The 15,121-nt window shown below is 41.3% G+C and overlaps 1 protein-coding gene across 18 annotated transcripts in view; it reads left to right on the forward strand.

The window, feature by feature from the left end:
• KIAA1217 (KIAA1217 ortholog) overlaps positions 1-15,121 on the forward strand; it is a 292,991-nt gene that overhangs the window by 252,771 nt on the left and 25,099 nt on the right. For all 18 annotated transcript variants that reach the window (XM_033100561.1, XM_033100558.1, XM_033100543.1 and 15 more), the window contains one exon: positions 10,552-10,727. In XM_033100561.1, coding sequence (XP_032956452.1) covers positions 10,552-10,727 — 176 coding nt within the window. The remainder of the gene's footprint in view (positions 1-10,551; positions 10,728-15,121) is intronic.

A 15,121-nucleotide genomic window follows, 5' to 3' on the forward strand; every position in this document is an offset into this window, starting at 1 on the left:
GGTCTAGAGCTTTCCACTGCGACTGTGGTCCATGTATAACCACTTTTTTTAAGCTATGCACACTTTTACACATGAAAAACAGCACGAAACATCTATTTTTTAGAGGATGGCTAAAAGCAGAGAAGCCCCATGGAACATTCTAACAGCCAGTTAAGACTTCCTGCCTAGTGTTTCAGCTCTTTGCTTTTCCCCAATGGGCAGCACAATGGTACGACAGTCAGCTAAGCTTTTTTTGCAAGGAACTATGATATATTTAGAAATACGAGTTTAAACTAGATTAATTCATAAGGAAAAGAAGCCACCATGGGTGATTTGTTGAGGAAAAAAAAACAGCTGAAATTTATCTGGACGGTGTGTTCCATAATGTTTTCCGTACCCTTTTCCATTGTTAAGGAATATATGAACTATATGGGAATCAAAGGAGAGGGAAAAGGACGCTTCGTTTCACAAATCCTGTTGAGCAAATCCCGTACATCTGATGCACTGAGGTAGCTGGGGCGATGCCTCTCTTCATGATATCAGATGTCTGTTTCGTGTGTCAACTTCACACTCCTGCTTTAGATGGGTGTTGATCATGGAGGATATAGAGCTGGCTGAGACTAAACCCAGGCAGCCTCCCTGACTTTGAGAGGCTCATAGTTCAAACATCGGTAAAAGGCAAACCAGCCCAGGAGCCTGGAGCAGCCGCCCAGGTGTGGCTCAGTAGCCTGTGGGGTCCGATAAGGAGAGGGCTTCAAACCACAGCTTCTCTCTCTCTCTCCAGCTCGCAGACGCATGAGCCCTACATTTTTCACCACCTAATTAAGCTAAGAAGATGATTTCCCCTCGCCCTCTCCCTACCAGAGAGTAAACAGAAAAGCCGCTGGCCTGAGACCTGCCCAGAAGCCCTTTCACGGCCTGTGAGGCCTGATGGACCAGACCACATGGCTCAGTGCTCAGGTCTCCAAGGCTACTCTGTTTCTCAGGCAACGTCCCAGACACCGTGGGCCTCCCATGCAAATTCATTTAAATCCTCTTCTGAATCATGTCCTCTGTGAATGAAATTCCCCATCCTCTGCATTCCCTTCTCCTTGCTTTGCGATTTTAAAGACGTTTTGCAATGAAATGAAGTGTATGGATTGGGCTGAGGGTCTGTGCCAGGGGGACAAAGTCCGATGCCCACAGTGTCCGGGTGGTAAGTTAACAAGTGAAGTGGAGGAGGGACAGTGGCAAGGTGGCCCCTCCACACGACAGTCACCACTCCGGTCCAGCCAGCTCTTAACCTAATGGAATCAGAGTCAGCGTTCCTCGATGTTTCAACATTTCAAGAGAATCGGGAAATACAGGTTTTATATGAAATATCTGTATTCTAAAGAGGTCGAAAAATAATTAAAAACCAATTATTTAGTAATCTGCAAGGCAAATGACACATGTGCAGGCCAGAGAGGGTGTGTCTTCTCCCGGGTTCTTCAGCGTTTCTGGAGGGCAAGCCCCTTCTCACACTGCAGCTGCCTTGTAGTACCTCCTGCTGGCCATGGGGAAAGTGTCACTCCTCACAAGGAAAAAAATCCCTGAATGTATCACTTTATGGTAGTACTTACTATTTTCAAAAGTGAGCATTTGTTGTTTTGGGGGCAGGGGTGGAACTGTGGCAAACTTGACTCCAAGGTTGTGATAGGCGTGGCTGTGGCATCACCCTGTTGGTGCCTGGCATTGTTTGGTCCTCTGACTGGCTGGGAGGGGTCTCCCACAACTTGCCACTCCTTCCAACCCTTGAACTGTGCTGCCTCCATCGCAGAAACATAGCTTCTCAAACAAAGAAGCTCTCCAGTCAAGGTCTAGGAGTGCTCTCTTAACCACACAGGTTTCTTTATTGCCCAGAACTGCTCAGCGTTTCTGGCTGTGGGGCGTAAAGAACAGAGAGCAGATGTGCTCTTGAGCTCAGAAGTGTGTGCAGTTCTAAAGAGCAGACACATGGGGAAAGATAAGTACTTTGTTTGCTAACCTGTCTGCTGTTGCTTCTACTTCAGTCTTTGTATTCTGTGTCTCTTGTCAGCTTTCCTCCCCATCAAGCCTCTGTCTTTTCAGTCAGGGGAGTCTATTTAAGACAAAAACAGTTTAGAATAATTAAGCCATCTCAGCACCAGTTCTCCTCCAGCATATGCATTGTATATACTCCAAAAGTGAAGTGCAACCCCAAAGTGATTATAAGTCCAATTATGGCACTATCATTAGAGATATATGAAACTCTGTAGCATAGTCTCAAAAGAACAAAAATTGAATTAGAAATTCAAATGTTCTTTGAACTGTGTTATATAAAATAGTGAAACTGAATGAAATCCTTTGTGCTTGGCAGCCAGCTCCAGTAATTAGATAATTAAATCAGTGAAAAATCCTAGACTGGAGAGCATATCCTATTTGAGCATTTTATTTTCAGAAATGATGGATTATTTTCAGGAAAAAAGATTTGATATGGACACAGTGGGTGCGTAGATTTCAACAGGACAAAAAGAATGTCAAGGGAGGCAAATGGAACTTAAGCAGAAGGTCAAGAAAACCGTTAAAACTCTGTTCATGTCATGCCCTGCTTTCCCGTTTCACATTATCAATCTAACAGTGTGGTCCTTAATCCTGGCTACCCAGTAGAATCACCTGAGGCCTTTAACAAACATATCGATACCCGAATACCACTGCCAGAGTCTGACTTCATTGGTGTGGAACAGAGGCCAGGCACCGGTGATTCTAGAATGTTCCCAGGTGAGATTCCTGGCACTGGTGATTGTAGAGTATTCCAGGGTAATAACCGCTCTCAGGTATTATGAATGCTCAGTTCATTGAGATACCTCTTGGAAATGCTGAGTTCTCAGTCACTGGGTGAAGCAAAAACAAATGGAGTATCCACCACCCTGTAAGTGTGAAAGACACACCCGTTGACTTTAAAGCCCTGGCTTTAAACAATGTCCTTCATTCCCAATGATAATCATATGTGTTTTCTACTTAGTTACAAATTGATACAAGAGATGTATGGAACTCGATATTGTTATGTTCCCATTCCCAGGTGACAGTTGGGTCTGCCATTAGCTGGCAGCAATGGTAAAGAGAACAGGTGAAGGTCTTGTACCTAACAAATGTTCCCTTCAAAAGATGATTATCTTTATTTATTACCTTTTCTGGTATGATTTAGAAAAAAAAAAGGTGAGCTACATCTTTTTTCCCAAAATGCCACAGTGCTTGGATTTTAAGGTAATCCTATATCCACAGAAGTGACGTCAGTTCTGCCGCTCACTGTAAGCTGAGGGGAGAGACAAGCTTCTGATAGAGACAGTACAAGTTCTGTGGGGGCCAGGTGAAAGAGAGAAGGATGCATCCTTCCTTCTCTAACTCCCACAGCTTTTTTTTCTAAGTCCTTATCTTTTTATTCTGCTTCCTGATAAATAAAAAATGGGGTTATTTTGAACTCAGTGTTCCATTTTTAAGACTACTGAGAATTTACTATGTCTTCCTATGAGAGGAGGAAGGTAAAACATCAACATAAAAAAGAAGCATAGCAGTACACAGAGCCCTTGTATTTGAAATGATATAATTCCGTATAGTTATCCTAAGGTGTCTTTTTATAAGATAGTGCCTCACAGACATTTGCCAGAGTCTCATTTATCTTCTGACATCCACAATAATGGTGTGGGACTGTGTGTCTCTGAGAAAAGCACACGAGGTTGGCCCTTGCTGAGCAGACCTATTTTCTCCCACCAGGCATGCATAATAAATGGAACTAGTATGGGAGTTGACAATTAGGCTGCCATACAATATGCCAGTCCCTAGTCAAACCTTCACACAGAGGCCAGCTAAGATGGGGAGACTTTTTCCAGATAACACGTAGTTGTGACCAGGTGCCCGTTCCTTTGTTCCCTACAGCCTGGGAAACTTACCTAGGTGGTCAGAGGTCATTCTGGGGTCTGGCTATCATCACGAAACTTCCTAATTTGTGGTATAACCACTGTTCAGTGTCACTGCAAGGCAGGAAAAACAGCTCAGCTATACTGTTGATTAGTTCAACTATACTGTTGGAAAGACTGATAGTCTTAGATTTTACCTACGAAATCAAGATTGAGGATGTGAGGCATATGTCTATTTTGAGGTGGATGGAATTAGGTTTAAACAGTTGCCTAGTTTCTAGATGAAATTAATATGGATAACTTATTTGGTACAATTAAATTTTTAATAGCCAAGAACATTATTCTTGTTGAATTATTTTTATAAAAATATCAAGGCATGGCATTTACAATAAACTTGTTTCCAGCAATGAGGGGGTTACTACAACTATACTTGTCTTCAAACTGTTCACAACTAGAAAACTGAAAAATAAATAAGTGTATGAAACAACTATTTCTAAATAATGGACAGACAACACAGGATTGTGATCCTTAGGAGAATGGAAACAAAGGATCTGTACCTACAGTTGACTCAGCTTTCTGCCTGGGAACTCTTTTCAGATTATGACGCTGAAAGACATAACCAGAGCACAGCAACAACCATCTTAGTTGAGATAAGATCAAAAGTTTAGAGAGCTGAAGCAACTAGAATTAGTGGACTGGAGTACCAAATAAAAGAAAGCTCTGTGAAGAAAGAACTATATAAATCCATGAGTCTGTTATTGAATAAGCCAAATGTGTAGCATGAAAGACCACTAAGTCAGGCCAAAAAAAAAAGGAGGCTGTAAGATAAAAAATTCCCAGAACTCACACAGGCTGGGAGATGTTCATGTTTTGACAAGCTAGAGTAAAGAGCCCTTATTGGCCACGTGAGACATTAGTAGTGATCAGAGAAGAGCCTTGCTTCAGTCTTAGGACTAAACTAGCCCCTGAATAAAAAATACCCTAGGTTTACCGTAATAAAGAATGAAATCAAACCTCCAAAAAACAAAAATGATCCACAACTAACTAAGTCAACTGCCAGAGAAAGCCCAACATCTATAAAGGAAAACAACAAAATCCAGAACTCTATGTCCAGCATCCAATCACAAATTACTAGACATATGATGATGCTGAGAAATGTGACCCATAACCTTAAACAAAAAAATCCATTGTGGAAATCAACCAGAAATGACAGGGATAATGAGATCAGCAGGAATTTAAAATGGCTATTATAATTATTCCCAAGGATTTAGAGGAAGACATGGACACAATGAGACAAGAAATGGAAGATACGAAAAATGTCTAAGTGGAACTTTTAAGAACTGAAAAATACAATTTCTGAATAGACTTAATAGATCAATCACTGCCAAAACAAAATATCAGTCAGTGAAAATAGAAATAGAAACTGTCCAAACTGAAGTATATAAAGAAAAAAGACTGAAGAAAATGAACCAAAACTTAGTGGTTTATGAAACAATGTTAAGTAGTCAAGGGGAAAGAGAAAAACATTAGAAGAAATGATGGCTGAAATTTTTCCAAATCTAAAGAAAGCTGTAAATCCACAGACCAAAAAAGCTCAATAAACCCCAAGAATGATAAGCACTAATGAAACCGCACCAATGAAACCGCACCAAAGCACATTGTAATCAACTTGCTAAAAACCAGGAGTAAATAGAAAAATCTTAAATTCAGCCAGAGAGGGGGAAAAAAGATACACTATGTACAGGGAAACAATAATAAGAACAAACACTGACTTCTCAGCAGAGACAAAAGTTAAGTCAGAAGAGAATGGGTGACGTCTTTAAAGTATTGAAAGGAAAAGCTCTTTCAGAAAATAGAAGACACTTCCCAACTCATTTCATGAAGCTAGGAGCAAAATCAGTCATATATTACAAGGGAAAAAAAAAAAACCACAGACCAATATCTCTCAAGAAAATATGTGTAACAAAATCCTTAACAAAATGGTAGCAATTGAATCCAGCAATATATAAAAAAGATAATACGTTATCTTTGGTTTTATCCCAGGAATGCAAGGGATAAAGGATGTTTTATTATGAAAAACAAAATAAGTCAATGTTTTTGACCTTATTAACAGCATAAAGGTGAAAAATCATATCATTTCAATAAATGAAGAAAAACATGACAAAATTCAACACCGATGATAAAAATACTCAGCACTTGAGGAGAAGGAAACTTCCTTAACCTGATGAGGAATGTCTGAAAAACCTATAGAACCTATAATTAATGGTAAAACACTAAGCACATTCCCTATAATTAAGAACAAGGCCAAGGAAGTCTGCTTTCACTTCTATTGAACACTGTACTGAAGATCCTACCATGTGCAATAAGCCTAGAAAAAAAAAGGAAAAGGCATGCATTTTGGAAAGTAAAAACTGTAATTAGCTTTACTCACAAATTACATGATTGTATGCATGTAAAATCATAAAGAATATTTTCAAAATGCTGTCAAAAATAAGCAAATTTTAGCAAAATCACTAGAATCAAATCAATAAGTAAAAATGTAAAAATTTTAGTACGTACAATGTGCTAAATCATACAATGGATGTATCCATGCAATGGAATACCGCTCAGCATTAAAATGAATGAACTACGAAAACACTCAACAACATGGCTGGATCTCAAAAACAATATACTTAAGGAAATAAGCTAGACACAAAAGGTTATATATTGTATAATTCCTTTTATATGACATTCTAGAACAGGAAGAACTTAATCTATAGGGACAGAAAGCAGATTGGTGGTTTCCTTGGTCTGGGGATTGGGGAGTTGATTGGAGTCAAGGAGGAATTTTCTAGGGTGATTAAAAGTGTTGTCTATCTTTTTAATGGTGGTTACTTTGGTGTATACATTTGTCAAAACTCATATACCCTTAAAATCGGTATACAGGTGGTTCAAGTTACAATTTTTCAGTTTTGCCATGGTGTGAAAGCAGTTCACATTCAGTAGGAGCCGTACTTCTAATTTTGAGTTTTGATCTTTTCTGGGCTAGCCATATTCGGTAGAACACTGTCTTGTGAGGCTGGGCGGCTCCCTGCCAGCCACCCCATCACGAGTGTAAACAACCGGTACTCTACAGTAGAAAACTGTGTTAGATGATTTTGCCCAACCGCAGGCTAATTACTGTAAGTATTCAGAGCACATTTATGGTAGGCGGGGCTAAGCTATGCTGTTAGGTAGCTTAGGTGTATTAAATGCATTTTCAGCTTATGGTATTTTCAACTTATGCTGGGTGTATGGGGAAAAAAAACCCATCCGTAAGTCAAGGAGCATCTGTATTTTACTGTTTGTAAACTATACCTTCATAAAGTTTTTCAAGTTAATTGAAAATGTAGGTATCACTGCTAAGCAAAAATAAACATAATGATTTGAAGTGCTGATGACTAATTTATGTGAAGCACTTAGAGAGCTGGTGTTGATCCTGCATCCTGCATTCAGTACCTTTTGGCACACTGCTAGGGTGAAGTCCTGGAGACAATGGCAGGAACGCCAGGAGGTGCATGGGGGTGGGGGCCAGAACAGGACTAGAGGAAAGTGGAAAGAGAACCTGTGCCCATGTTTATTCCTTCATGATTAGCTCATGGTAGTCCCATGCCAACCAATGTGCTACGGAAAATCCCCTGGAGTCCCTCTCGCTGCCTCCGGTAAGCCCCTCTTTCTGGGAAGGAGGATCACACAGCTTGGAACTCTGGGCGAGTCTCTCCCCTACCATCCTCTTTGAGTAGAATAATTTGAATGGGATCTGACCATGTTACCGGTTGAATAACTTGAATATTACATACAGTTGTGTTCTTCTGACATGTCTGTAGGCTTCTCAGAAACATTATTTTGAGAGTCATTCACATAGCAAATATGTGTTGGGGACGTACTGTGTGCCAGAAACTGTGCTTGTGCCTGGAAATAAAACAGACATGTTCCCTGACACGCTCTCTGGCACTCTACCTAGCAGATGGTGGTGGGAAAATTACTGGGTTGAATTTAAAAGACCTGGTTCTCACCCTGATCCTGCCCGGCAGTTGGCCAGTGGCTGTGAACAAGTCACCTAACCTCGCAGGGCTTCCCTTTTCCCATCTTTCAAATTTCAACTTTAAGAATTTTAAATAGTCCAGCAATAATTTCCAGCTAGGTAGCCATTGCTACTGTCCACTGCTGACTGGGCTGTAACTTTATTGGAACTTGTCTGTGAGGTGTCTGCAAGAGGACAAGGTGCAGAGGGCTGTGCCACACAGCTCATGGCATGGTGACAGCATCTATCCATTCAAGGGCCCTTTTCTTAGATCACGGTGCGCATCAGAATCATCTGAGTAGTTTAAAAAATTCTCAGTGCCGAGGCTGGACCCCAGACCAATTAAATAAAAATCTCTCAGGGGCAGACACAGGCATCAGTCACTTTTAGACACATTAATCGTCTACTTATTTGTCCCTTATATACCTGTTACCATTTATCACTCTGCCCCCAAAGGAAATAGCTCTGTGGGACTTGACATGTGGCATTGAATTTGAGTATACCATTTTGATAGCAAGTAGTGTTGCTATGCGTATTTAACAACCACTGCAGTCAGAGCGAGGCAGGACATTAGAGCTGAACCCAAGGCATATCTGAGCCCACGAGTTCCCCATATGCCTATCATTTAGGAAAGAGTTTTAGATTCTCCATTGTCTGTTATTACCAACATTGCTTCTTAACTCAATTCATGCATTCAACCAATATTTATTAAATGCCTGCTCGTGTGTCCTGGAGACTGTCTGGAGAGCAGAAATTAACCGGGTAGAGGGAATGGCACGTGCAAAGTCCCTGTGGCAAAAAGGAGTTTGGCCAGTCAGAACAGAAAGAACGTTCACGTGGCTGGAGCAGAGAGAGTGCCAGCTGCATGCAGTGGGAGGGCACTGGCGATGTGGGAAAGGCCCATCCCGCCCCACGCAGAGTGGGCAGAGCTGTGCTGCAGAAAGCATGAAAGGAAGGCACCCTCTGGGCATTGTCTCCAAACATGGTGACTTTCAGCAATATACTGACTATCTGTTTTTAAGACCACAATAAAAAGACATTAGCAAAAGCAGTATGAGAGCATGATCATGAGTCATATAGAAGAGGTAACCCAAGAATAGCACATTTTTATTTGGTTTCCTCCCAGACAAAACTACCGGCCCTGCCCTGGGGTTATGCTCCCTGGTAACAGTAGCCGGTATGTACTGAGAGCTAGGGTTGTGCCAGGCACTATTGTAAGCACTTTATAGCCTCATTGACTCTCCATTACCAGCCTCTGAGATATGAACTGTTGCTACTACTTTGTAATGGCTAGACACAGAGAGATGATTAATAGCTTGGCTACCTCCCACTGCTGCTAAGTGGTGCAACTAGAAATGGAACCCAGGCAGGCTCTTTCTGGATGGCCAGCTGATCATGGTGCTGTGCTGATATGGGAACATGAAGGTGACTCTGCTTGTAGCTCCTGTTGAAATGCTTACCTTTATTCGGAGAAAATGGAAGCCATGATGAGGTTTCAAGCCGGTGGTAACATGGCCACAGGTCATTATCAGCTTGCACAGATAATGGACCACTGACAAAGACATCACTGCTCCTACGAGGTGGTATATAGTGGTTGTAGGATAGTTTGCAAAAGCAGAAAACAAAAGGGAACAATAACAGCGAGTTGAAATTTCAGGGGGACTTTAGGTATAATGTAAGAGGCATAATATAATTACTGTTTCTGAGGCTGATTGAATGAATTCACTTGATGTATGTGCTGTCAGAAAATTGTTCTGCCCTTGGGAAACATTTAACGCCTTCTTGGAAGCAGGACTCAAGTGTTTGACTAGATTCTTGTGAAACCTGGATGCAAACTCACACATCCTATGCTCTCTGGGATGGGAAACAAGAGTGCTCTGGAAAGTGTATGGAAATTGTGGTCTTATGTATGCAAGCAGCCTATGGATAATCCAGGGAAATGAGTAAACTGCCAAGAGCCTTGGGTTTACCTGGACTCGTTATCATTACCACCATCAACATCAAGTTCGGTGTTTTAATGGTCTGTGATTACATGGTATTTGGTGCGTGGGCCCATGGGCCCATATAAACAAGAGGGACACAGATTCTCCTTTAACTGACATGCTGAAATAGTCCATAGTCAAATCAACACTTGTTGAGTACCTATTCTATACCAAGAAGTATCTCATTTAATCCTCAGAATAGCCATGCCAAGGAAGGGAATCCCCATCTTCAGAGATAAGGAAATGGAGACCAAGACAGTCTAGGTAGCATGTCTTGCAGTAGCCAGGGAGAAGATTGAGGGTTTGATCCAAAATCCACTTGGCTCCAAAGCTGATGCTCTTGGCTGCTCCCTATGAAAACATGTCAGTGAGAGTCTATGCCCATTGTCCATGCTGCATTGACCAGAGTAAAGAAAGAATCGTGTCTTTTGCAGACACAGACGTGAAAGTCTGCCTGTCAGTAGGCTGCTAAAACTCAGATGTTGGCTGAAGAAGCAATATTATATACAGTCTTTGCTCCATTCCCTTTTTCACTGTAATGAAGTTTCAGCTGCAGGCTGTTTATCCAAACCCACTTCTGAAGACTGCCAGGCACTCAGTCACCATAATGTCAGTCAGGCAGAGCCCGTTGAGGCTGATTTCTTTTGTTCAACAGCTGCAGAACCAGGAGCTTCTGAGGGCAATGATGAAGAAGGCTGAGCTGGAAATCAATGGCAAAGTGATGGATACGATGAAGAGACTGGAGGATCCTGTACAACGACAGCGCACCCTGGTGGAGCAAGAGAGACAAAAATACCTGCGCGAAGAGGAGAAGATTGTCAAGAAGTTATGGTGAGTGCCAGTCTCTTGTTTCATGTTTTGCTATTTGACCAGAAAAGGAAACCTGTCTTTGCCAGAGAGGAGGCCTCCCTAGATGATGTTCGCTCCCCCTCTCCTTATTGAGCACCTTCCGTGTGCAAGTTAAGTTCTGCTTGTTTGGGGTATCCATGAACACTGTGCACCCCTCCGTCCAGGCTCAAGAAATTCAGCAATCCTCAGGTGACTGAGGTGGTCCCTTTAAAAGCTGGAGCATTACGCCTTTTTGTAAGGCTCAGTAACACATAAAATTAAAAGGAGCAAACGGCAAAACCCAATGATAAATGGGAAGTCTGCATTTAATCTCAATAAATTAAAACTAATAGCCTAAATAACACAGCACTAAAATTATCTTCCTGTTATTCAACTGTAGTTAAAATCGCAAAAGAAGAATTTAAATGTAAAGTACGTCTGATCCAGAATGAAAGATGCTTCCTTGAGCATTACCAATCTTCTATGAGGTTCTTATTGAAAGCATTTATCAAGTCCCTCTATTGAAATGAGCAGAATTTTATTACTCCCCAGTCATTAGGGCAGGCACATCTTTTATGTTAATGTATGTTTTGTTACGCAACGGAGATTTATCATGGAACTATTTCACCTTTTAGTATAATGAATAGTAATTTTTGTGGGATCTTCAAATATTAGTATTTCTCTTGTTTCTTGGAAAGCTCAAACCTTCCACACTGGGATGGTAAGGGGGCAGCTGGCAAATTCTTTTCATGACCAGAATCACCAGAAGTCTCCATGATGGAAAGCACCTACACTCTATCTCCTATTCGAAATTTGAGCTGTAGCGTATATTACCTCAGGTGCCAATCCGGTGTGTCTGATTAAAGTTAGAATGTCCCTCCCAGTAGCAGTCTAGAGAAAAAAAATTGAGTTATTAGTTTCCAAAAAAAATTAAATTTGACCATTGTTTGACATCATTAAATGTTTTATTTAGTTCTTGTATTTATAGACAGTTAATCACCCACCATGAGTCAATAAAGCTGTTATTTGTCTACTGAATATTCCCCTTCTGAGCTCATTCCTATACTGGGCTGCTCATCTCAGAGTGGTGTAGAAATTAAAGACAACTTTTCTAGTCAAGAAGCAAGACTTATCTATTAGTTATTAGCTAACCAATTCTTAAAGAAGGAAATTTACTTTTTCATAATTTAATTGAAAAATTTATAAAATATTAAAAGTCTATATTTTTAAAGAAGTTTTTGAGAAGACCCTTGAGATCTAGTTTTAGGCAACTGGGCTGTCACAAAAATATTTTAACACGAATAAGATGTTCACAGGGCACCTGAGGAGCTTCGGTCTGGCAAAGCAGAATATATGAGTATGTGTATAGCACAAAACAGGTGATTTACGGGTGCCTGGTGAACCTACATGACACAGAGATTGCTTTGGGCTTCAGAGATCAGAGAAACTTAACCTGAAATAAGCTAGTTTTCATATGTCCCCAGGTTAAGCACAGTACCATGCACATTGTAGGGCCTCAAAACAGGTTTGCTAAACTTAACTGAGACGGCCTTGAAGACAGGTGGGATTTCATCTGTGGAGGCTAGACGGGGGGCATCCCAGGCAGAAGAACCCTGCAACCCAACAAGTCTTGGTACTAGGAAGGCACAGGATAACCTTGGAGAAGTGGGGTAGTCCAGTTTGGGGGGAGAGTTAGGTGCAAGATACCAATCATATCTTATATATTTGGGTTGCGCCATTCCCTTTTGCATGTGCCTGCCTATATCTTAGACCATATTTGAGCTCTGTGTGGCTGTTTTCTGTCAGTGTTTTCCGAGATTAGAAGACCATGTAACAGAAATCTGGATTTCTGGCTTTTAGTGAAAGTTCCTGGGTCCAACCCCAGATTCAGAATTTCTCTGGATGGACCTTAGAACTGTGCTTTTCACAAACCTTCAGGGGAGATTCTGAATCAGCTTCACATTTGAGAGGTACTGTTGGCCCAATGAGGAGGTCACTGAAGGTTTCTGATCAAGGAGGTAGAAAAGTCAGAGCTATATTTCAATTAGGGCCTCCTGGCCACCAGGACTACTGGTGGAGGGGGAAAGAGATTGGTGCCTAGGAAACCATAGTGGGCTCAACTATAACAGTCCAGACAAAAAGTCAGTAAGGCCTGAATACAGCAGTAGAAATAGGAATGGGAAAAGAAATCAAATGCAAAATGGACTAATTGGATGGATCAAGTGGTGAGAAAGAGCAGGTTACAAAAGATAGCTGGAAGGTTCAACTCTGGAACATTAGGTAAATGATTCTCTCTCTCCTTCCCATCTCTCCTTTCTGTCCCCTTCGCCCTCCCACTCTCCTTTTCCTGACCCTTCACTCGTCCTGCCTCTTTCCTTATTCATACACACAGACACACCCACACACACACAGAGGAAAATAAGTTCCCTTGGGGATTATGTTAGGATAAGTTGCTGGTGAGCCATTCAGATGGCAGAGAAGTAAAATTTGGGTCCAGAACTATAGTTAGAAATTGGATCAAGAGAATTTCTCTTGGTGGGCTTCTACATGGAAATAATATTTGGGCTTCTACTAACAGTCAACTGAAATATATTTCAAGAAATTAATGGTTCTTCTTAACCAAGGTAGAATGAAAAGTGACTTCAACGAAGAGAATGGATTGATCTATAAACCATAAAATCTGTGAACATTTGACGTTCTTTTGAGCAGAATTTACATATCAAAAGTCACATTGATTACTATAATATTAAAATTTTATTTTTAGCATTCATTTTAGCTTCTTTGTCTCTTCTACATTTTGAATGATTTATCTAAATGTTTTATCTGTAATAGAAATGTATGAAGAGAAGTAACATTGTTGTGTACAATAATATCAGTACACATTTGTGTATGTTCCATACTCAACAAAGGGAAACCTGTGACATTTAAGGGTCTACTATGTGTTATGCACAGGATTGTGAAATCCAGGAGTCATATTGTACAGAAGAGATTAAAACAGAATTTTAGGCTGACTGACTTTGGGTCAGATGACAGCTCCTTCAAGTATTAATTACAGCCTGGCCAGCTTGAGGGTTGCTAATGGAACCATGATAATATTTGGGTCTTAGCTCTTCCAGCAAAGCTAAGAAGGACTGGACAGTGTGTCCAGTCTACATATTTAAAAAAAATTCTGTTTGGTTATGAAATGGGAAAGAATTTTTCCAGACAGAGGTACCATGTGTAGAATTCTTATGAGAGATGGCATAAACTCTCTCCACCTTAGGGATGCAGGAGCTGTAGGAAGAGTCCTGTGGGTTCACATAACACCAAGTGCCTTTCCACAGTTTGTGAATGTGGACAATGAGCAGATGGGGCTTCCCATTTTGGTCCGAAGTTGCATCGTTTCATCTGAAGGGGTCATAGGCAGTTTTGGTCCCTTTTCCATAACAGAAGGAAAGACATCAGCGAAACTTTCATCCCACTGCTTAGAGTTGGATGAATTTGTTGTTTGTCCTGTGGTCCTTGTTGAACATATGTGACATCCTGCCTGAATCCCTCCTGCAGCTGCCATGCCATCCATAACGTCATCCACTTGCCCAGTGGGAAGAGCCTTGGGGCACCATCTTTTTGCAGATACACTGCCTTTCTATTCGCCTCCTGCTGCCTGCTCCACAGACTCCCAGCTCCAGCAGTGGAATAACTGTTCACTTACTGCCACCTACTGGTTCTTCATCTGTCAATGTTTTCTTCCGCCCCATTTAAAAAGGGTTTTTCTGTTGGATTTATAGACAAACTGAAATGATACAAACGTGTTTAGGATGGGGTTATTAATATGCCCAGGAGACAGGATGTTGTCTGTTTGTTTGTTTTTGAAGTGGAAAACCTTTATTTAGTTCTATTGGAACTGGCAGTACCCTGTGTGTGTGTGTGTGTGTGTGTGTGTGTGTGTGTAAATCAGATCGGTGATCCTTTCTTCTCTTTGTAACTTGAAAAGGAAAGTCAGTCCTTATGGATGGGACAATCAGTATAAACCAGAGATTTAGTCAGGGGCGAGTTTGGTGCCCACCCATCCCTCAGGGACATTTAATAATGCCTGACATTTTTTTTTTGTCACAATGTGGGGGTAAAGTGCTACTGTCATCTAGTGCATAGAAACCAGGGGTGCTGCTAAACATCCTACAATGCACCAGACAAGCCCCCACTAAAAGAATTAGCTGGTTCAAAACATCAAGTGCTAAGCTTGAGAAGCCAGACCTGGGTTGCTCGTTTTGCTCCACTACAGCATTCTCTCTCTCTCTCTCTCTCTCTCTCTCTCTCTCTCTCTCTCTCTCTCTCCCTCTCTCCCTCTCTCCCTCTCTCCCTCTCTCCCTCTCTCCCTCTCCCTCTCTCCCTCTCTCTCTCTCTCTCTCTCTCTCTCT

Source organism: Rhinolophus ferrumequinum, assembly GCF_004115265.2.
Source record: "Rhinolophus ferrumequinum isolate MPI-CBG mRhiFer1 chromosome 5 unlocalized genomic scaffold, mRhiFer1_v1.p scaffold_110_arrow_ctg1, whole genome shotgun sequence".
In the NCBI taxonomy this organism is placed as follows: Eukaryota; Metazoa; Chordata; class Mammalia; order Chiroptera; family Rhinolophidae; genus Rhinolophus; species Rhinolophus ferrumequinum.